This window comes from Scyliorhinus canicula, chromosome 5 (genome assembly GCF_902713615.1).
Source record: "Scyliorhinus canicula chromosome 5, sScyCan1.1, whole genome shotgun sequence".
Taxonomy (NCBI): domain Eukaryota; kingdom Metazoa; phylum Chordata; class Chondrichthyes; order Carcharhiniformes; family Scyliorhinidae; genus Scyliorhinus; species Scyliorhinus canicula.
The window spans coordinates 226,076,574-226,098,954 of NC_052150.1; the positions used below are offsets into that span (position 1 = coordinate 226,076,574).

General features: G+C 45.4%; 1 protein-coding gene across 5 annotated transcripts in view; it reads right to left on the reverse strand.

Moving 5' to 3' along the window:
* LOC119966630 overlaps positions 1-22,381 on the reverse strand; it is a 360,402-nt gene that overhangs the window by 57,965 nt on the left and 280,056 nt on the right. For 3 of the 5 annotated variants that reach the window (XM_038798649.1, XM_038798647.1, XM_038798644.1), the window contains 6 exons: positions 17,899-17,943; positions 15,169-15,213; positions 13,771-13,815; positions 5,216-5,269; positions 3,694-3,738; positions 589-687 (listed from right to left, as the gene is read on the reverse strand). In XM_038798649.1, the coding sequence (XP_038654577.1) occupies positions 589-687; positions 3,694-3,738; positions 5,216-5,269; positions 13,771-13,815; positions 15,169-15,213; positions 17,899-17,943 (333 nt within the window). The remainder of the gene's footprint in view (positions 1-588; positions 688-3,693; positions 3,739-5,215; positions 5,270-13,770; positions 13,816-15,168; positions 15,214-17,898; positions 17,944-22,381) is intronic. The other 2 variants (XM_038798645.1, XM_038798646.1) reach the window with 2 other exon arrangements.

A 22,381-nucleotide genomic window follows, 5' to 3' on the forward strand; every position in this document is an offset into this window, starting at 1 on the left:
GTGGTTAGCACTGCTGCATGACAGAGCTAGGGACCCGGGTTCAATTCCAGCCTCTCGTGACTGCCTGTGCGGAGTTTGCATATTCTCCCCACGTCTGCGTAGATTTCCTCCGGGTGCTCCGGTTTCCTCCCACAGTCCAAAGACATGCAGGTTCAGTGGATAGGCCATGCTAAATTGCCCCTTAAGTGTCCAATAGGTTAGGTAGGTTTATGGGGAGGTGCTCTTTCCATGGGTTGGCGTAGACTTGATGGACTGAATGGCCTCCTTCTGCACTATAGGGATTTTATGATTCTATTAAATTTAAGTGTGAAGTGAGTAACAAAAAAAAGTTGAAGCAATATGAATTAAATGGTACAATTTTCAGATGATTCAGGAACAAAGAAACCTGGGATTGTTTATATACTTGTCTCTGAAAATGGCAGACGTTGTGGGTGATTTAAAAAAGCATAAGGGATCAATGGTTTTATAAATATATCCTTCTGTAATTATATAAAAGGTTACATGATGAACAGCCCCCACTTACTTTGCACCAAGTGACCCAATGACATTTGGTAAACTGCTACATCTACAGACTGAACTATAACTTACATGGGCCACATGCTTTCAGCTGCTTCCGTGGCGTGGATGCACGGCAACGCTTGTTTTTCTTGGACCGACGAGTTTTGCAAGATGTCGGAGATCTTCTTTCTGGTGGGGCAGTGATTAAAGAATGAATTGCAACTCCACTCACAATTCATGAATCATACAATGATTAACAGGACTTGGGCCACATAACAAAGTGAAAAGCAGAACTCCATCAGAATCACATCAAACAGCTTGCAAAAATTAAAACAAATCATCTACTGTTAGATGTGATTTTGTGGTTGGGCAACACTTGCTAACCAATCCTGAGAGTACTGGTAGCTACACTAACATCCAATTTAAGATGAACAATCAACCTTGTAAATTGGTTTATTTATGCTTGCTAGAAGTGGCATGTACTCATATGCAAACACCCGTTCTCTACAGAAAAAAGGAATATGTTCAAGCCTTACGTTTCTTATAATTACCCGGAGGTTTTGGTAGCCTATGGCTCCCATAATGTTCTCCATGGCAACGCCTTGGCCAATCAGGGTCAGCTTGCCAATCAATCAGCATCCTATTTCCTCTGCAATAAAAAATTGCTGAGATCATTTGAAATTTGGCTTTATAGCATTTGTCCTGATGAGTGCAAGCCAAAAGGTTTCAGCAACGTGTCTTACTTTTCAGCAATATTCAAGCTTTTAACACCTTGAGAGGGGCTACAAAGAACATAGCACTCAAATGAAACCAGTTTTTTGTCTTGACTCCAAAACTGAGAAAGTGGTGATCTCAGTGGTTCCAACTGAAAGTTAAGGAGCACTCATTAATAAATTATTTTAACATTTTCTGCTGCACCTTCTTTATGCTGTGACGAATGTAGGAATTTCAGATATATTGTACTATATTTAATTGGTGCAGTAAGGGTTCAAACCTGGGGTTAGTGTGTGTATGATGCTACTGTAGTGTTTTTTTAAATCTGGTTTGCAAGACAGCTAAGATTTTTTGGGAACTAGAGGTGCAATTAAAGCACAGTAAAGGCTTCGGATAATGGATTTTTGTTCGGATTAAGAGGGTTCTCTGTGGGGTATTTAATTAGAGACCTTTGTGTTCAGTTAGTAAGTTAGCAACTAATGGGAGGAGCAAGAGTACCAGGCATATTCACAGAGAAGCAGAGATTGTTCACTTGGTTCCAGGAAGTCAAACCATGAAAACGGATTCCGAAGACTGGAGATCCTGCATTGTCCTGTCGGTATTCACACCTATCTCTTAAAACAGTCTCAAAGAACATCTCTACAGCAAGTATGTCTGGGTCTACTAACTGTACTTAAATGTGGATGTTAATCCAAGATGGTTTTGTTGTTTGAGTGTTTATAAATACTTTATTGATTATCATTGTTAAGGCGTAAGCCATTTTCTTGTGTGATTTTTTAAAAACGTATTTTTTTTATTCGTTCATGGGACGTGGGCATTGCAGGCTGTGCCAGAATTTGTTGTCAATTCATAATTGCCCTTGAGGGGGCAGTTAAGAGTTAACCACATTGCTGGCCACATGTAGGCCAGACCAGGTAAGGACAGCAGATTTCTTTCCCTAAAGGAAATTAGTGAACTAGATGATTTTTTTAAATGACAATTGGCAATGGTTTCATGGTCATCATTAGACTTTTCATTCCAGATTTTTATTTAGTTCAAATATCACCAGCTGCAGTGGCGGGATTTGAACCTGGGTCCACAGAGCTTTACATGGATCTCTGGTTTACTAGTCCAGTGACAATACCACCATGCCACCACCTCCCTATGTTATGGATGTTAAAGACATTTTAACACTTTGTTAGTAAGTTTATTTTAATATCTCATATCCCTACTTTGCGTGAAATCACTCCTGGAGCGAGATGTACTTTCCCAACAGTCTTGCAAAATTAAAATCAAATATTGGGGTTTCTGTACAGTATCCTAGTTGGGGTTTGGTCTGGGATCGTAATAACGCCACACCTTTACTCACCCTTTGTTTCAATTGTGCCACAGTTAATAGCACTCTTTTGCTTCTGAGGCAGAAGATTCGAAATTCGAATTCCACTTCAACCTTGACATAATCTAGACTGATGTTGAAGTGGTGGCTTAGAGGTAGTCTCTAGACCAAAGGCCCAGGTAATACTCGGGGACCTGGGTTCAAATCCTACCTCGACTGATAATTCAATAAAACATCTGGAAGTAAAAGTCTAATTATGATCATGAAACCATTGTTGATTGTGGTAAAAACCCATCTAGTTATTCTTTAGGGAAGGGAAATCTGTCATCCTTATTTGGTCTGGCCTACGTGTGATTCAATATCCATAGCAATAGCAAGCCGCCCGGTTGTAGCCAACTGCTTTAATGTCATTTTGTGTGTACCTGCAGCAGTTCCTGAAGGCAACACCCCACCACTTATCAAGGGCAATTAGGGATTAGGAATGGGCAATAAATGCTGGCCTAGCCAGTGCTACACAAACTCCATTAATTAATTTTTTTATAAATGAAAAACTCCAGGGCACCGCTGGAGACACTTTCTCGCGGATTACAAATTGAGGCTTTGTCAACTCTCGCAGGTCGACATAAAAGATCTGAGGGCATTATTCTGAAAAAAAACATGTGAGTTCTCCCTAATATCCTAGCCACCATTTATCCTTTAATCAAAGAGAAAATGTTGGAAAATCTCAGTAGGTCTGGCAGCATCTAGGGAGATAAATGTGCTAATGTTTCAAGTTCAGATGACCCTTTGTAGAATGCTTTTGATAAAGGGTCATGTGGACTCGAAACGTTAGCTCTTTCTCTCCCTATAGATGCTGCTAGACCTGCTGAGATTTTCCAGCATTTTCTCTTTGGTTCCAGATTTCAGCATCCGCAGAAATTTTCTTTTATCCTTTAATCAAAACAGATTAGCTGATCATTGCTTTTTAAATATGTTTTAATGGGTATGGATGTTGCTGGCAAGACCACATTTTGTTGTCCATCCCTAATTACCTGTGAGAAGGCTTTTTTGGGGTGTTGCTGTGGGGCCATTTCCCCACCGACTGTTGGATCACAAAGATTAAAATACTTCCAATGGTTTTTGTGAAACACACTAAAATGTCTCTCTGTAACTATAACATTACTTACGGACTGGTGAAGCTGTAAACTTTGGATTCGCCATTTGACATGGAGCTATTAAGGAAAAAAAGAGGTCTCAATGCTCACATTATACATCAATGGAAGTAATAAATGCACTTAACTGGAATTTAAACTCATTAACAACCCAATTATTTGCAATTTTAAAACTGAAAAGGTTTTGGAATCTTTTACACCTGTAAAACAAGGCAGCACAAGGGAAGCAGGCAAGTCTACTCGTGGGACCATGGTTGAATGTAAAAGCGAAAGGTGACAATGTTTGTATAATTTTTAATGATATTTCTTTTTCACCTTGTATAACTCTCCCACTAAAGGAACCTCTCCCCTCAAAGTCACCCATTGAAATGTAATCTTCAAAGCACTCCGAATTGTAAAGGGGCTTTTCTCCACCAAATTCTCCCTCCTTTCACAAAGGGATTTTACTCTTCCAAACTCTCATGATTCAGAGGGGGCACAATGTAACCAAATTGGGCCCTGTGATGAGCGCATTTAGCTGGATGTTTCCCGGGCTCACAGCGCCAGGAAACACCATGCAATCTATGGGACTCTGTTTCAATTCGGGGCCTCAGACTTCCGAAGGTAGCACTTAGTCCCATTTCCTAATTGAGGAGTTCTGCTCGCCGTAACTTCACAGACGATCGGGACGCCATTTTCAAATGCTGTCCCTATCTCTTGACCCACTCCCGATGTGACCACCAGACCACCCAAAGCCCAAGCTCAGCTATAATAGTGTCCTCGTGCTCCCCTGCACCCCACTTCACACACTTGGGCCCGATCTCTGGCATGGGAAAAAGGTCAGCCTGGCAGTGCCTCTGGCAGTGCTACCTGGGCACCTTAGCTGTGCCACCCTTCCACCCAGGTGGTACTACCAGGGTGCCAGGCTGGCAGTGCAAGCATGCCAGGCTGGCACTGCAAAGGTGCCCAGGTGGCACCAGCAGTGCCTGGATATCACCTTGCCCAGAGGGTAAACACCTGGGGGCCTCTGATTCCCTGGGAGACCTCCACAAGTGCAGTTTGGGGGACCAGCACTGAACGGTGCGTGGCCTAAGTCTACGAGGTGAAGGGGTTAGATCCCAAATGCCTCAGATAAATCAGGGGAGCGAATATTAGAGTGAGACAAATTTTTAAAATAGTGGTCCCACCCACAATCAGTGGGATTAGATCACACTGTCACACGAGATCGCATTAGATCTCGCGAGGAATGACAAACCAGACCGACCCCACAAAAAGGATTTCCCAGCATCTACCGGCCGCACCGCCTTTTGGGCACAACATGGTCGGTAGATCGTGCCCAGAGTATTCAGCTCCAGCTAAAATCAGCCAACTCAGTATCAATCGAGTTGATCCAGGGACTTGCAGAATTTTATGTCTTATCATTGGCCTGGCCTCCATTTGATGGGCTAACCAAACCGAACTATGACAAGAATCAATGCTAGTCGTTCAGACCCACAATGTTGGAACATAATGGCGCCTCCCAAAAAAACTGAATAACTTTCAATTCAATTGTACTTACATGGGGAAGGGTCAAGCTGTGACATATCCAGTGAATCTGCACTCATTGAACATGCTGTCATTAAAGAAAGAAGGTTTCAGTGCTTACACCATAGTCCAGCGAAAGTGCTGAATGAGCTTTGCTGCTTGCTAACAGAACCCAGATCGGTGAATCACACTTTACTCTGGGTCAAAATTTAGAAGACCCTTCCTAAAAGCAATATGGATCTTCCTGAACCATATGGATTGTAGTGATTCAAGTAGGCAGCTCAGCCCCACCTTGGCAAGGAAAATTAGGAATGGGCAATATATGTTGACCCAGCTAGTGACAGCCACGTCCTTGGAACAAAGGCATTTTTCTATTAGAAACAATATACTCCAAGATAAACGAAGGCCGGAGCTCTGCTCCCTGACGGTGTCAGGTGGCTTCAATGGGTTGGATCCAGCCCTAAATATTTATATTGAGTTACCAAGGGTTGCTGTGCTTTGTAGCTCAGAAAAATATCTTCATATGAAATACAGGTTCAGGTGGTCATTTGTAATAATTAATGCAGCATAATTCATCTAGGTGAGATGGTTGTAGAGAGCCAGCATGGACACAAGGAGCTGACTGGCCTCTTGCCCTGCTTTAACACCACCATCCCACCCCACCCATCCCTGAGCTGTAAATTTGTTGCATGTTGCTGACTTCCCATTAATGACTTCTCTGGTTTTGGACTTTACTTTTAAAGGGCTGCATTTGTTTTCAAAGGGCTGCTGCTAAAATTTGGAAGGAATATGATCAGTTAAAGGTACATTTTGCGCCTTCGCTGAGGTTGCACAAAGAAAGATCTAGTTACAGTCAAAACAATTGCAAACTCATTGGTCATGCGATGGAGTAGTTACATTTCTTGGCCAGTGAAGTGAGGATGTTGTTGGAAAGAAACATAGGCCATTCAACCCCTCAAGCATGCTTCACCATTCAATTCTGTCAAGACTGATTTACATCTTAACTACATCAACCACCTTGGTTCTGTAATCCATCATACTCTTTCTTACCTTTTTTTAATAAATGCTTTTTATTGGGTTTTTGAACAAAGTATATTGACAGTTATGTACACAGAATAAAATATATGTACATGGAAGAGAAGAGAACAAAAGAAAACAAAACTGGTAGGATATTGTGCACTAGCTCAACAACAGCAACTCTGTACAGTGAGCAATATTATTTTTAACACCCAAGTCGGCACTTGTTTCTGGGAAGGAAAAACTGGAGAGGTATAATATACATCTGGGTGCTGGAGAAACAATTGAGCTGCAGAGTCGAGCAGTGAGTAATTAAACTAGCTGCGTCTCGGGTTCGAGTCTTTTCGGCGGGAATCCAGCTGTTGGAGTGGGCGGAGCTGCAGAGTCGAGCGGTGAGTATTTAAACTAGCTGTTATGCGGATTCGAGTCCTTTCGGCGAGAATTCAGCTGTTGGAGTGGGCGGAGCTGCTTCGCTGCTTAAACAACGGCCACAGGGTCTTTGGGGATACATTTGAACAGTGACATCACAGCAAAGCAGAGACCTGATTGACTGGTAAGGAAAGTGCTCCAATTAGCAATAGCTGGGAGAAATTTAGCTCTTTGTGTGTTGGTAAGTATTGTGATTGGTAAGTAAATTATTTCTTCCTTTCACTTATTCATTATTTGATATATTTGTAATCAATTAAGATAAAGTGTAAAAATGGCCGGAGATCCCAGACCCGTGTTATGCTCCTCGTGCTCAATGTGGGAGTTCAGGGATGCGGCCGATGCCCCTGACTCCTTCATGTGCGGGAAGTGTATCCAGCTACAGCTCCTGTTAGACCGCATGACGGCTCTGGCGCTGCGGATGGACTCACTTTGGAGCATCCGCAATGCTGAGGAGGTCATGGATAGCACGTTCAGTGAGTTGGTCACACCGCAGATTAGGATTGGTGAGGGAGACAGGGAATGGGTGACCAAAAGGCAGAGAAAGAGCAGGAAGGCAGTGCAGGTGTCCCCTGCGGTCATCTCTCTCCAAAACAGGTATACCATTTTGGATACTGTTGGGGGAGATGACTCACCAGGGGAAGGCAGTAGTAGCCAGGCTCATGGCACCGTGGCTGGCTCTGCTGCACAGAAGGGCTGGAAAAAGACTGTCAGGGCTATAGTCATAGGGGATTCAATCATAAGGGGAGTAGACAGGCGTTTCTGTGGTCGATAAAGAGACTCCCGAATGGTATGTTGCCTCCCGGGTGCTCGGCTCAGGGATGTCTCAGATAGGCTGCAGGGCATACTGAAGGGGCAGGGTGAACAGCCAGTTGTCGTGGTGCATATAGGCACAAACGATATAGGTAAAAAATGGAATGAGGTCCTACAATCAGAATTTAGGGAGTTAGGAGATAAGTTAAAAAGTAGGACCTCAAAGGTAGTAATCTCAGGATTGCTACCAGTGCCACGGGTATTGTCACAGTAGAAATTCAAGAATAGTCAGAATGAATACGTGGCTTGAGAGATGGTGCAGGAGGGAGGGGTCAGATCTTTGGGACATTGGAACCAGTTCTTGGGGCAGTGGGACCATTATAAATCGGATGGTGTGGGCAGAACTGCAACCAATGTCCTAGAGGGTGCTTTTGCTAACACTATTAGGGAGGTTTTAAACTAATGTGGCAGGGGGATGGGAACCAGATTAGGAAGTTAGAGGTCAGTAAAGAGGCAGCAACTAAAGCCAGTAAGGTACTAGATAATAAACGCATTGTGACTAAGGGGAAGTGTAGACAGGGAAGAGATGATGAACGCAAAGGGACAGGTGGTCTGAGGTGCATTTGTTTTAATGCGAGAAGTGTAGCAGGTAAGGCAGATGAATTTAGGGCTTGGATTAGTACCTGGGAATATGATGTTATTGGTATTACTGAGACTTGGTTGAGGGAAGGGCAAGATTGGCAACTAAATATCCCAGGGTATAGATGCTTCAGGAGGGATAGAGAGGGAGATAAAATGGGTGGAGGAGTTGCATTACTGGTCAGAGATAATATCACAGCTGTGATTAAAGAGGCACTATGGAGGATTCGAGCACTGAGGCACTATGGATAGAGCTAAGAAATAGGAAGGGTGCAGTGACATTGTTGGGACTTTACTACAGGTCTCCAAAAGGAAAGCGTGAAGTAGAGGTACAAATATGTAGACATATTATAGAAAAATGTAGGAGCAATAGGGTGGTCGTGATGGGAGATTTTAACTTCCCCAACATTGAATGGGACTCATGCAGTGTTGGAGGCGTAGATGGAGCAGAATTTTTAAAGAGCATCCAGGAGAGTTTGTTTAGAGCAGTATGTAAATAGTCCAACTCGGACCTGGTACTGGGGAATGATCCCGGCCAGTCAGTGATTACTTTGGGAATAGCGATCACAATTCCCTAAGTTTTAGAATACTCATGGAAAAAAACGAGAGTGGTTCTAAAGGAAGAGTGCTAAATTGGGGAAAGGCCAAGTATAACAAAATTCGGCAGGAGCTAGGGAATATGGATTGGGAGCAGCTATTTAAGGGTAAATCCACATTTGAAATGTGGGAGTCTTTTAAGGAAAGGTTGATTAGAGTGCATAACAGACACGTCCCTGTGAAAATGAGGGATAGAAATGGCAAGATTATGGAACCATGGATGACGGGTGGAATTGTGAGACTAGCTAAGATGAAAAAGGAAGCATACATAAGATCGAGGCGACTCAAAACTGATCAAGCTTTGGAGGAATATCGGGAAAGTAGGACAAATCTCAAACGCGCAATAAAGAAGGCTAAAAGGGGTCATGAAATATCTTTGGCTAACAAGTTTAAGGAAAATCCCAAAGCCTTTTATTCGTATATAAGGAGCAAGAGGGTAACTGGAGAAAGGATTGGCCCATTAAAGACAAAAGAGGGAATTTATGCGTGGAGTCAGAGGAAATGGGTGAGATTCTTAATGAGTACTTTGCATAGGTATTCACCAAGGAGAGGGACATGACGGATGTTGAGGTTAAGGATAGATGTTTGATTACTCTAGGTCAAGTCGACATAAGGAAGGGGGAAGTTTTGGGTATTCTAAAAGGCATTAAGGTGGACAAGTCCCCAGGTCCGGATGGGATCTATCCCAGGTTACTGAGGAAAGCGAGGGACAAAATAGCTGGGGCCTTAACAGATATCTTTGCAGCATCCTTGAGCACGGGTTTCAGTGGGTCCCTCCTTCCTCGGACCCTAGCTGTTTTTGATTGTGCTGAAAAAGCTGCGCACATCATGGTTGTCGGCAAGTTGCTGAGTATCCTGCGCTCTTTCCACCATCTGTTCTTTATGTCGCAGGTTCTTTGGTGCACCTCGGCCTTCAGTTGCTTATAGGCTTGTTTTCTATCACTTGCGTTTTGGTGGAGCTCTCAGTTCAGGAAAGCCTTGCGCTTGCCGTGAAGAAGATCCTGGATCTCCTGATCGTTCTTGTCAAATCAATCTTGGTGTCTCCTGGGCAAGAGCTCAAGCAGCTCCTCGCAGATGTTGGCTATGGTGGCTTTTAAGGTGGGTCAGGCGCTGTGGGCATTTTGTGGCTCTGGCTGTCGCCAAGTTAGCTATGAGACTCCAGCTGAAAATAGATCTTTTATCTGGGCTGTTTCTTCATCGTTCACTGATTCTGGTAGAATTTGATGGACATAGAACAGCTGATGAGCCGGTGGTCTGTCCAGCAATCGTCTGCACTGGTCAGCACTCTGGTGATGAGGGCATCAGGATCGATGATGACGCAGTCGATCATGTGCCAGTGCTTTGATCGTGGATATCTCCAGGAAGACTTGAACTTGTCTTTTTGGTGGAACAGTGTGTTAATGATGACAAGCTGATGTTGTGAGCAGGAGAACCCCATTGGAGTTGCAAGTCCCAACTCTTTCCTTTTCAATGGTTCCTTTCTATAGTTGGGAGTCCTTTCCAACCCTGGCAGTTACGTTCCCAAGGTGGATGAACTTACCTTCCATAGGAATATTGAGAGTACGATGTCCAGGGTGGAATGGAAGCCTTCTTTGGGCTCATCACTGGCATGAAGTGTTGGGGTGTCAGCACTCACGACCACTGCCTACTGGTTCTTGGCAAGTTGTAGACCTTGGATCATGAGGCACTTGTGGGGGGTCATCAGCGGCTGGTTTAGCACAGTGGGCTAACCAGCTCGTTCGTAATGCAGAACAAGACCAGCAACGCGGGTTCAATTCCCGTACCGGCTTCCCTGAACAGGCACCAGAATGTGATGACTAGGGGCTTTTCACAGTAATTTCATTGAAGCCTACTTGTTAGAATAAGCAATTATTATGATTATTGTTGATTTGTATTGTTGAATATTTTTGTTGGTATTTTACAGTTTTTACAGAGTGTTATGGGCCAGGGTTTAGAGAACCCCAAAGTGTATCATGGAGTTCACCTGACCCACAACTTTGAATAGATTGTGGTCATGGGGAAACACATGGGCATACTCTGCAGGTGTGATGCAACAGACATATAAAGTACTTTTAAATTAAAACAATGTTTATTTATGAAACCAGTTAACACTTTATAAACCCACAGTAAACACCTTAACAACTATCAACACCAATCCTTCCCACAGATACAATATTCTATAAGTAAACCTTAATCTTTCCTTATTAACATCCATTAGACAAAAGACCCTTTTTAACACAGAGATCAGGTTTAAATTCACTACTGAGCGCAGTCAGCACTTTGAAATCACCCAATTGATCTGGAGACAGTCTTTAGTTTGTAGAGAGAGATCCTTATGCAGCTCCTTGTTTTGCCTGCAGCTATCCAGCTCTCAAAACAAAACTAAAACACACCCTGTAGCAAACAGCCTAAAACAAAAGTAAAGCAGACAGACAGCCCAGCTCCACCCACACTCTGGCATCACTGATAAACACCTATTTCTTAAAGGTACATCCACTACAGCTATTTGTATAAACACCATTTCTTAAACACCCATTTCTTAAAGGTACTCTCACATGACAATTTTTTTCTCATTGTGAATATTTAATATATTTATCATTTTTAATCTTTCCAACGTTTAGACTTTGTGCCGAAGCAATAATACTCAGCAGTCAAGCAACATAATGGGCGGCATTCTCTGACCCGCCGCACCCGTTTTCTGGTGCGGCACCCCCCCCCCCCCCCCCCCCCCCCACACCAGCAGTGGAATTCGCTGACCCGGCACCGGCCAATCAGCTTTCCCAATTTGGGCACCCCCACACTGTAGGAAAATCCGTTGGCTCGAGTGCACTGCTGGCGAAATGGAAGGTCCTGCCCGATGATTTTCCTGTTTTGTCACAACCTGGATGGAATGTTCTGGCACAGCCCACAGGAAGAATCCTTTGCTCCAGTGAAGTGAATAGACATTTGGCTGGCTTGTTGCACCCACTGTGACAGGACCTGTACACAGGGACTGGAAAATCCCAGCACTCGATTTCTGTTTCCTAATCGGAGTAGCAGTGGCTTTCCCCAAGGCTCTCATTCTAACTCACTCAAGCTTTTTATCTAGCCCTGAGCTTCCACTGAGTTCTCGCTCTGTCTTGTCCTGCATTTCTTCCAGCATTTCATCCAACCTCTCGTTCACAAAATTCTTCACAGAATCGTTCCAGTGCAGAAGGGCGTCATTCAACCCATCAAGTCTGCAGTGGCTCTTGAAAGAACATTCTACCCAGTCTTACTACCCTGCTTTACCCCCATAACATTGCAGACTTTTTATTTTCAGACAACAATCCAATTCTGAGCTGGATAAGCAGAGGGCTAAATCGCTGGCTTTTAAAGCAGACCAAGGCAGGCCAGCAGCGCAAGTTCAATTCCCGTACCAGCCTCCCCAAACAGGGGCCGGAATGTGGCAACTAGGGGCTTTTCACAGTAACTTCATTTGAAGCCTACTTGTGACAATAAGCGATTGTCATTTCATTTCCTTTTTGAATACCTCAAACAAAGCAGCCTCAAGCACCCTTTCTGGAAGTTCATTCCAGACTCCAACCAGTCTCTGGGTGCAGTTTTTTCCTCACATCAGTGTTAATCCCTCCATCAATTGTTTTTAATCTGTGATCTTTAGGTAGTATTGCTCTCTTGAAAAGAATCAGGGGCGTGATTCTCTGATCCTGAGGCTAAGTGTTTAGGCAGTTATAAATGACGTCGCTTTTCACGACGGCATCAACATGACCTCAGGAGCAGCGATTCGGACCCTTACAGGGGGCGGGGGCCAGCATGGCACTGGAGCGACCCTCGCTGCTCCAGCTGCCGATGCCGGCGTCAGATGGGCACCACGGGTCTGCCATGCGCAGTGGGGCCGCGCGCATGAGCAGTAGTTCCCTTCTCTGCACCGGCCCCAACGCAACACGGCGTAGGGCTACAGGGGCCAGCGCAGAACAAAAGAGGACCCCAGACCGAGTGGCCGGCCCACCAATCGATCGGCCCCGATCACCGGCCAGGTCACAGGGGAGGAGCCCCACGGGGTCAAACCCCTCTCACCCCCACCAGGCCGGCCCCGGATGCATGCACGCCGACGTCCCGCCGGGTAAGACCACATGTGGACGGCGCCAGTGGGACTCGGGTTTTTTGTGTGGCCGCTCGGCCCATCCTGGGCGGAGAATTGCGAGGGGAGCCGCGTACAGTGGCCCCCGACCGGCGTTGCGCTGGCGCCAATGTCGCCGATTCCCCGCTCTCTGAAGAATCGGCGGACCAGCATCGGAACGGCAGCGCGCGATTCGCGGCCGGCCCTGCGATTTTCCGGACCGGCCTGGGATGAGGGAATCCCGCCCCCGTTTCTCACTATTTACCCAATCCAGTCTCTCTCTTGAAATGAAATGAAATGAAAATCGCTTATTGTCACAAGTAGGCTTCAAATGAAGTTACTGTGAAAAGCCCCCAGTCGCCACATTCCAGCGCCTGTTCGGGGAGGCTGGTACCGGAATTGAACCGTGCTGCTGGCCTGCCTTGGTCTGCTTTCAAAGCCAGTGATTTAGTTCAGTGTGCTAAACCTCTCCTCTGGCTTTGGCTTTTTTCCTGAAATATATTTCAATGCATTTCAATTTAAGATTAGGGCGGCACAGCAGCACAGTGGTTAGCCCAGCTGCTTCACAGCTCCTGGGTCCCAGGTTCGATCCCCGGCTTGGGTCACTGTCTGTGCGGAGTCTGCACGTTCTCCCCGTGTCTGCGTGGGTTTCCTCCGGGTGCTCCAGTTTCCTCCCACAAGTCCTGAAAGACGTGATGTTAGGTGAATTGGACATTCTGAATTCTCCCTCTGTGCCGGAGTGTGGCAACTGGGGGATTTTCACGGTAACTTCATTACAGTGTTAATGTACAGTAAGAAGTCTCACAACACCAGGTTAAAGTCCAACAGGTTTGTTCAAAAACACTAGCTTTCGGAGCACTGCTCCTTCCTCGGACCAAGGAGGAAGGAGCAGTGCTCCGAAAGCTAGTGTTTGAAACAAACCTGTTGGACTTTAACCTGGTGTTGTAAAACTTCTTACTGTGCTCGCCCCAGTGCAATGCTGGCATCTCCACATCAGTGTTAATGTAAATCTACTTGTGACACTAATAAAGATTATTATTATCTATGATTATACTTACGACATGGCGACTGTGACACTTCGAGCGAATCTGCACTCATTCCAGCTGCTCATTAAAGAAAGGAAAAGGTTTCAATGTTCATATTTCACATCAATGTAACTGTTCAATACATTTAGTTAATCATTGACAATAACTGTGCTTCATAATGTTGACAGTGTCTAAACCCATTACTCACTATTTTCAATATCAGGCGGATGTGAAGAAGGCACTTGCTGAATTGCACACCACTGTAATCAACAGTGAAATAGAATACCTAGAGGCCTTGTTCATTATGGCCATGGAATTCAACCAGGCCAACCCCAACAGTGTGCTGCCAAAGTTCCACCAACACATCTGTCCCACCAGGGGTGCCAACATTCTCGACCTGCTGCACAAAAATCAAGGGTGCGTACCGATCTATCCCTCGATCACACTTCAGAAATTAGGACCAGAAGACGGTGCTCCTTCTCCTGGCATTTAGTTTTAAAACATATTTTATTACAAACAGGTATCAAAACAGGTCACAGCGAACAAACACTCCGTGAAACATGCTTCCCAACAATCAACTATACTGTCTCTACAGATTTTTCGCTGTTTTCACCCCCTCCCCATGACAAACAGCCCCTCAAACACAGTCACAAACATCCCCCACCTTTTACCCGATCCTGTCTCTCTCTTGAAATGAAATGAAATGAAAATCACTTATTGTCACAAGTAGGCTTCAAATGAAGTTACTGTGAAAAGCCCCCAGTCGCCACATTCCAGCGCCTGTTCGGGGAGGCTGGTACCGGAATTGAACCGTGCTGCTGGCCTGCCTTGGTCTGCTTTCAAAGCCAGTGATTTAGTTCAGTGTGCTAAACCTCTCCTCTGGCTTTGGCTTTTTTCCTGAAACGTATTTCAATGCATTTCAATTTAAGATTAGGGCGGCACAGCAGCACAGTGGTTAGCCCAGCTGCTTCACAGCTCCTGGGTCCCAGGTTCGATCCCCGGCTTGGGTCACTGTCTGTGCGGAGTCTGCACATTCTCCCCGTGTCTGCGTGGGTTTCCTCCGGGTGCTCCAGTTTCCTCCCACAAGTCCTGAAAGACGTGATGTTAGGTGAATTGGACATTCTGAATTCTCCCTCTGTGCCGGAGTGTGGCAACTGGGGGATTTTCACAGTAACTTCATTACAGTGTTAATGTACAGTAAGAAGTTTTACAACACCAGGTTAAAGTCCAACAGGTTTGTTCAAAAACACTAGCTTTCGGAGCACTGCTCCTTCCTCCTTGGTCCGAAACAAACCTGTTGGACTTTAACCTGGTGTTGTAAAACTTCTTACTGTGCTCGCCCCAGTGCAATGCTGGCATCTCCACATCAGTGTTAATGTAAATCTACTTGTGACACTAATAAAGATTATTATTATCTATGATTATACTTACGACATGGCGACTGTGACACTTCGAGCGAATCTGCACTCATTCCAGCTGCTCATTAAAGAAAGGAAAAGGTTTCAATGTTCATATTTCACATCAATGTAACTGTTCAATACATTTAGTTAATCATTGACAATAACTGTGCTTCATAATGTTGACAGTGTCTAAACCCATTACTCACTATTTTCAATATCAGGCGGATGTGAAGAAGGCACTTGCTGAATTGCACACCGCTGTAAACAACCGTGAAATAGAATACCTAGAGGCCTTGTTCATTATGGCCATGGAATTCAACCAGGCCAACCCCAACAGTGTGCTGCCAAAGTTCCACCAACACATCTGTCCCACCAGGGGTGCCAACATTCTCGACCTGCTGCACAAAAATCAAGGGTGCATACCGATCCATCCCTCGACCACACTTCAGAAATTAGGACCAGAAGACGGTGCTCCTTCTCCTGGCATTTAGTTTTAAAACATGCTTCCCAACAATCAACTATACTGTCTCTACAGATTTTTCGTTGTTTTCACCCCCTCCCCCACAACAAACAGCCCCTCAAACACGGTCACAAACATCCCCCACCTTTCCTCAAACTCCCCTGAAGAGCCCCTTAACTCATACTTCCATCTTTTCTAATCGCAGGAAGTCGTACAGATCATCCAACCAAGCCGCTACCCCCGGTGGTGATGCCGACCGCCACTCCAGCAAAATTCGCCGCCGTGCAATCAGAGAGGTGAAGGCCACAACATCGGCCTTCCTCCTCTCCATGACCTCCAGTTTCTCTGAAATCCCAAATATTGCCACCAAAGAGTCCGGGTCCACCTACCCTGGCTAAGACCGTGAACACTCCCAATTTTCCGCAACCCCAAAACATGTGCGCATGATTCGCTGGCCCCTGCCCACACCTTTCACACTCATCTGCTACCCCCTGAAAGAACCCACTCATTATCACCTGAGTTATATGCACCCTGTGCACCACCTTAAACTGTATCAGGCTCAATCTTGCACATGAGGAGGTCCCATTTACCCTATGCAGTGCCTCAATCCATACTCCCCAGTTGATCTCCCCTCCCAACTCCACTTCCCATTTCTCCTTGATCTTCACCACCCTCCCCTTTCAATTCCGGGAGCAGCATTCGCTCCAGCAAGATGTACCCGGCAACTTAGGGAACCCCCTCCAGACCTTTCGCACAAAATCCCTAACCTGCAGATGCCTGAACTCACTCGCCCTCGGCCCCACTTCCCTCCACCTCATGTATACACTATCCATCCCTCCCGGCTCAAACTCATGATTCTCGCACAGCAGAGTTAGCACCAACATCCCTTCCACTCTAAAATGGTTTCTGGACAAGCTGGAATTTCCCCAGGTGGAGGAAGCAAAGAGGCAGGCGTTGGAGGAGCCCGTGGGGCTGAGGGTAGTATCAGGGTTATGAAGTTGGGAGAAGGTCCCTGGGCCGGATGGGTTCCCGGCGGATTTCTATAAGGAATTTGCAACGGACCTGGCACCACATCTGTTGGGGGCATTTAATGAAGCACTGGAGAAGGGGGAGTTGCCGGAGACAATGACGCAGGCAGTAGTCACACTAATTCCGTGGCTCACTTTCTCCCCATACTCATATTTCACCCTCCTTGCCTTCTCCTGGCATATAAGCAGAGACTTAAGCGGGAGAATCCAGTTAAGAAGGTCGTGCAATGGCAATGGAAGAGTTCCTACATGACTGCTTGGAGTCAGTGCGCTGGTCCATATTCAAGAACTCAGCGGCCGGCCTAGACGATATTGCCACGACTGTCACACACTTCATCAGTAAATGCCAAAGAAGGTAGCACCTGCTTTCACCAACCGGAAACCATGGTTAAAGCGGGAGATTCACTCCCACTGAAGTCCAGGTCTGAGGAGCTCAAGACAGGTGACCCTGACCGATACAAGATATCAAGGTACGACCTCTGCAAAGCCATTAAGGACAGCAAAAGACAATACCACAATAAGCTAGAGTCCCAGACTAACGACACAGACATTTGTCGGTTGTGGCAAAGCTCAAACAATATGACAGGCTAGAAAGCAAAGCCAAGTAGAATCTCTGGCAACAGAGCACCTCTCCCCGATGAACTCAATGCATTCTATGCTGGTTTTGAGTAGTAAGGCAACAAACCATTATCAACTGCCCCAACAGCCTTGGACACACCCATACCCACCATCACAGTTTCCAAAGTCGGATCGGCCTTCTTGAAAGTGAACCCTCAGAAAGCAACAAGTCCTGTCGTAGTCTCTGGTCGTGCACTCAGATCCTGCGTGGACCAACTGGTGGGTGTGTTTGCTGACATCTTCAACGTCTCTCTATTCCATTCCAAAGTTCTGCTTCAAGAAGATGACCATCAAACCAGTGCCAAAAAAGATCCAGGCTTCAACGACGGCGGTCCGTTGGCCCTGACACCTATCATTATGAAATGCTTCGAGAGGTTAGTCACGAGACACATCAACTCCATACTTCAGTCCACAGCAGACACCAACTCCCTGGTCCTACACTCATCCCTCGAGCATCTCGACAACAAGGACTCCTACATCAGACTCCTATTCATTGACTACAGCTCCGCCTTCAACACCATAATCCCAGCCAAGCTTGTATCCAAACTCCAAAACGTAGGACATTGCTCCTCCTTCTACAACCGATCCAATGTCTTTTTTTCCTGAAACAAATCTCAATACCTTTCAACTTAATATTATCTATGATTGTACTTACGAAATGAAGACTGTGACGAATCGAGCGAATCTGCACTCATTCCAGCTGCTCATTAAAGAAAGGACAAGATTTCAATGTTCATATAATGTTTAGAATATCAAAAAAGATAGCAAAAGCTTCTATAGGTACACAAAAAGGGAAGAGAGTTGCTCAGGTGACTGTTGGTCCCTCGGAAGATAAATCCAGTGAGTCTATAGTGGGGAACACAAAAATGGCAGAGATGCTAAATCACTACTTTGCCGCGGTTTTCACAGTGGAGGACACTAGTACCATTCCTATAGGAACGGACAATTCAGAGATAATAGATAGGGTGGAACTAGGAACAATCAGCATTTGGGAAACAGTACTCAACAAACTATTGGGATTGAGGGCAGACAAATCCCCCGCGCCTGATGGACTACATCCTAGGGTGTTAAAGGAAGTGGCAGTGGAGATAGTGGATGCATTGGTAATAATATTTCAAATATCTAGGACACGAGAAAGGTGGATTGAAAAATCCACGTAACTCCCTTATTCAAAAAGGGAGGGAGGCAAAATGTGGGAAATTACTCACAATTTAGTTTAACATCAGTTGTTGGAAAATTGTCAGAATCAATAATCAAGGAAGTAATATCAGGACATTTGGAAAGCTAAAGTGCTATCCATCAGAGTCAGCATGGTTTTATGAAGGGTAAATCATGTCTGACTAATTCACTAGTGTTCTTCGAAGATGTAACAAGCAAAGTGTATAGAACATAGAACAGTACAGCACAGAACAGGCCCTTCGGCCCTCGATGTTGTGCCGAGCAATGATCACCCTACTCAAACCCACGTATCCACCCTATACCCGTAACCCAACAACACCCCCCTTAACCTTACTTATTAGGACACTACGGGCAATTTAGCATGGCCAATCCACCTAACCCGCACATCTTTGGACTGTGGGAGGAAACCGGAGCACCCGGTGGAAACCCACGCACACACGGGGAGGACGTGCAGACTCCGCACAGACAGTGACCCAGCCGGGAATCGAACCTGGGACCCTGGAGCTGTGAAGCATTTATGCTAACCACCATGCTACCGTGCTGCCTATAATGGAGATTCTGCAGATGTAGTATATCTGGACTTCCGGAAGGCGTCTGATAAGGTGCCGCATAGAACGTTAATTCACAAGGTGAGATCCCATGGGATTAGGGGTAACTTATTGACTTCGATAGAAGACTGGCTGACGAACAGGAGACAGAGAGTCGGAATAAATAGGTCTCTTTCTGGATGGCAAGATGCTATCTGGGTGCCACAGGTTTGGCCCTTGTACCCCAGCTATTTACAATCTATATTAATGACTTGGATACAGGGATAGAAAGTTCTATCGCCAAATTCGCAGATGACATAAAAATAGGTGGGACAGTAAGTTGAAATGAGGAAATAAGAACCTCACAAATGGATATAGATAGGTTAAGAGAGTGGGCAAAAATATAGCAGATGGAGTTTAACGTGGACAAGTGTGAGGCCATGCATTTTGGTTGAAAAAATGGAAAGGCAACTTATTATCTAAATGGGGAGAGGCTTTGGGGTGCTCCGATGCAGAGGGATCTGGGTGTCCTTGTGCATGGGTCACTGAAAACTAGCAATGCAGGTACAACGGGTAATAAAGAAAGCAACTGGAATATTGACATTTATAGCTAAAGGAATTGAGTGTAAAGGTAAGGAAGTGTTGCTGCAACTATACAAGGCATTGATGAGACCACACAGTTTTGGTCCCCTTATTTGAGGAAAGATGTAGTGGTATTGGAGGTAGTTCAGAGGCGGTTCACTTGATTGATGTGGAGATGACGCCATTGGACTGGGATGAGCACAGTAAGAAGTCTTACAACACCAGGTTAAAGTCCAACAGGTTTGTTTCAAACACTAGTTTTCGAAGCACTGCTCCTTCCTCAGGTGAATGAAGAGGTGGGTTCCAGAAACATATATAGAGACAAAGTCAATGATGCAAGACGATAGTTTGAATGCAAGTCTTTGCAGGTAATTAAGTCTTTACAGGTCCAGATGGAGCAACTAGAGAGAGGGATAATCACAAGTTGAAGAGGTGTGAATTATCTCAAGCTAGGACAGTTGGTAAGCTTTCGCAAGCCCAGGCCAGATGGTGGGGGATGAATGTAATGAAACATGAATCCAAGGTCCCGGTTGAGGCAGGCCCTCCAAGCCTGCGCTAACTGTGCTGCCCGTCTAAACTAAAATTTTCTACACTTCCTGGGTCCCTATCCCTCTATTCCCATCCTATTCATGTATTTGTCAAGATGCCGCTTAAATGTCACTATTGTCCACCTCCTCCGGCAGCAAGTTCCAGGCACCCACTACCCTTTGTGTAAAAAACTTGCCTCATAAATCTCCTCTAAACCTTGCCCCTCGCACCTTAATCTATGCCCCCTAGTAATTGACCCCTCTACCCTGGGGAAAAGCCTCTCTCTATCCATTCTGCCTATGGCCGTCATAATTTTGTAGACCTTTATCAGGTCGCCCCTCAACCTCCGCCGTTCCAGTGAGAACAAACCGAGTTTATTCAACCGCTCCTCATAGCTAATGCTCTCCATACCAGGCAACATCCTGGTAAATCTCTTCTGCACCCTGTCTAAAGCCTCCACATCCTTCTGGTAGTGTGGCGACCAGAATTGAACACTATACTCCAAGTGTGGCCTAACTAAGGTTCTATACAGCTGTAACATGACTTGCCAAATTTTATACTCAATGCCCCGGCCAATGAAGGCAGGCATGCCGTTTGCCTTCTTGACTACTTTCTCCACTTGTGTTGGCCCTTTCAGTGACCTTTGGACCTGTACACCGAGATCTCTCTGACTATCAATACTCTTGAGGGTTCTACCATTCACTGCATATTCCATACCTGTATTAGACCTTCCAAAATGCAAAACCTCACATTTGTCCGGATTAACAGAAACTTCAGGGAAAGGCACAAATGAAAAGTGGAGCTTGTTCAAGGAACAAATACTGCATGTCCTTGACAGGTATGTCCCTGTCAGGCAGGGAGGAAATGGCCGTGTGAGGGAACCATGGTTCACAAAAGAGGTTGAATGTCTTGTCAAGAGGAAAAAAGAAACGTATGTAAGGATGAGAAAACAAGGTTCAGTTAGGTCGCTTGAGGGTTACAAGGTAGCAAGGAATGAGCTAAAAAAAAGGGCTTAGGAGAGCTAGGAGGGGGCATGAGAAGTCCTTAGCGGGTCTGATCAAGGAAAACCCCAAGGCTTTTTACTCTTATGTTAGAAATAAAAGAATGACCAGGGTGAGGTGAGAACCGGTCAAGGACAGTAGTGGGAACTTGTGCATGGAGTCAGGAGAAATAGGAGGTGTTGAATGAATACTTTTCTTCAGTGTTCACCAAGGAGAGGGGCCATGTTTTTGAGGATGAGAGTGTGATACAAGCGGGTAGGCTGGAGGAGGAAGGATGTATTAGCAATTTTGAAAAACCTTAGGGTCGACAAGTCCCCTGGGCCAGATGGGATATATCCAAGGATTCTTTGGGAGGCAAGGGATGAGATTACAGAGCCTTTGGCTTTGATCTTTGGGTCCTCACTGTCCACGCGGATAGTGCCAGAGGACTGGAGAGTGGCGAATGTTGTTCCTCTGTTCAAGAAAGGGAATAGGAATGACCCTGGTAATTATAGGCCGGTTAGTCTTACTTCGGTGGTCGGTAAGTTAATGGAAAAGATCCTGAAGGATAGGATTTGTGACCATTTGGAAGGATGCAGCTTAATCTGGGATAGTCAACACGGATTCGTGAAGGGTAAGTCTTGCCTCACAAATTTGGTTGAATTCTTTGAGGAGGTAACTAAGTGTGTCGATGAAGGTAGAGCAGTTGATGTTGTATACATGGATTTTAGTAAGGCATTTGATAAGGTTCCCCATGGTCGGCTCATGAAGAAAGTAAGGAGGTATGGAATAGAGGGAAATTTGGCCAATTGGATAAGTAACTGGCTATCACATAGAAGACAGACGATGGTGGTGGATGGAAAATTTTCAAACTGGAGACCAGTTACCAGCGGTGTACAACAGGGATCAGTGCTGGGTCCTCTGCTATTTGTGATTTTTATCAATGACTTAGAGGTGGGGGCTGAAGGGTGGGTCAGTAAATTTGCAGATGACACCAAGATTGGTGGAGTAGTGGATAATGTGGAGGGCTGTTGTAGGCTGCAACGAGACATAGATAGGATGCAGAGCTGGGCTGAAAAATGGCAGATGGAGTTTAACCCTGATTAGTGCGAAGTGATTCATTTTGGTTGAAAAAATTTGAATGCAGATTACAGGGTCAATGGCAGGGTTCTGAGGAATGTGGAGGAACAGAGAGATCTTGGGGTTCATGTCCACAGATCTCTGAAGGTTGCCACTCAAGTGGATAGAGCCGTGAAGAAGGCCTCTAGTGTGTTAGCGTTTATTAACATGGGGCTTGAGTTTAAGAGCTGCGGGGTTATGCTGCAACTGTACATGACCCTGG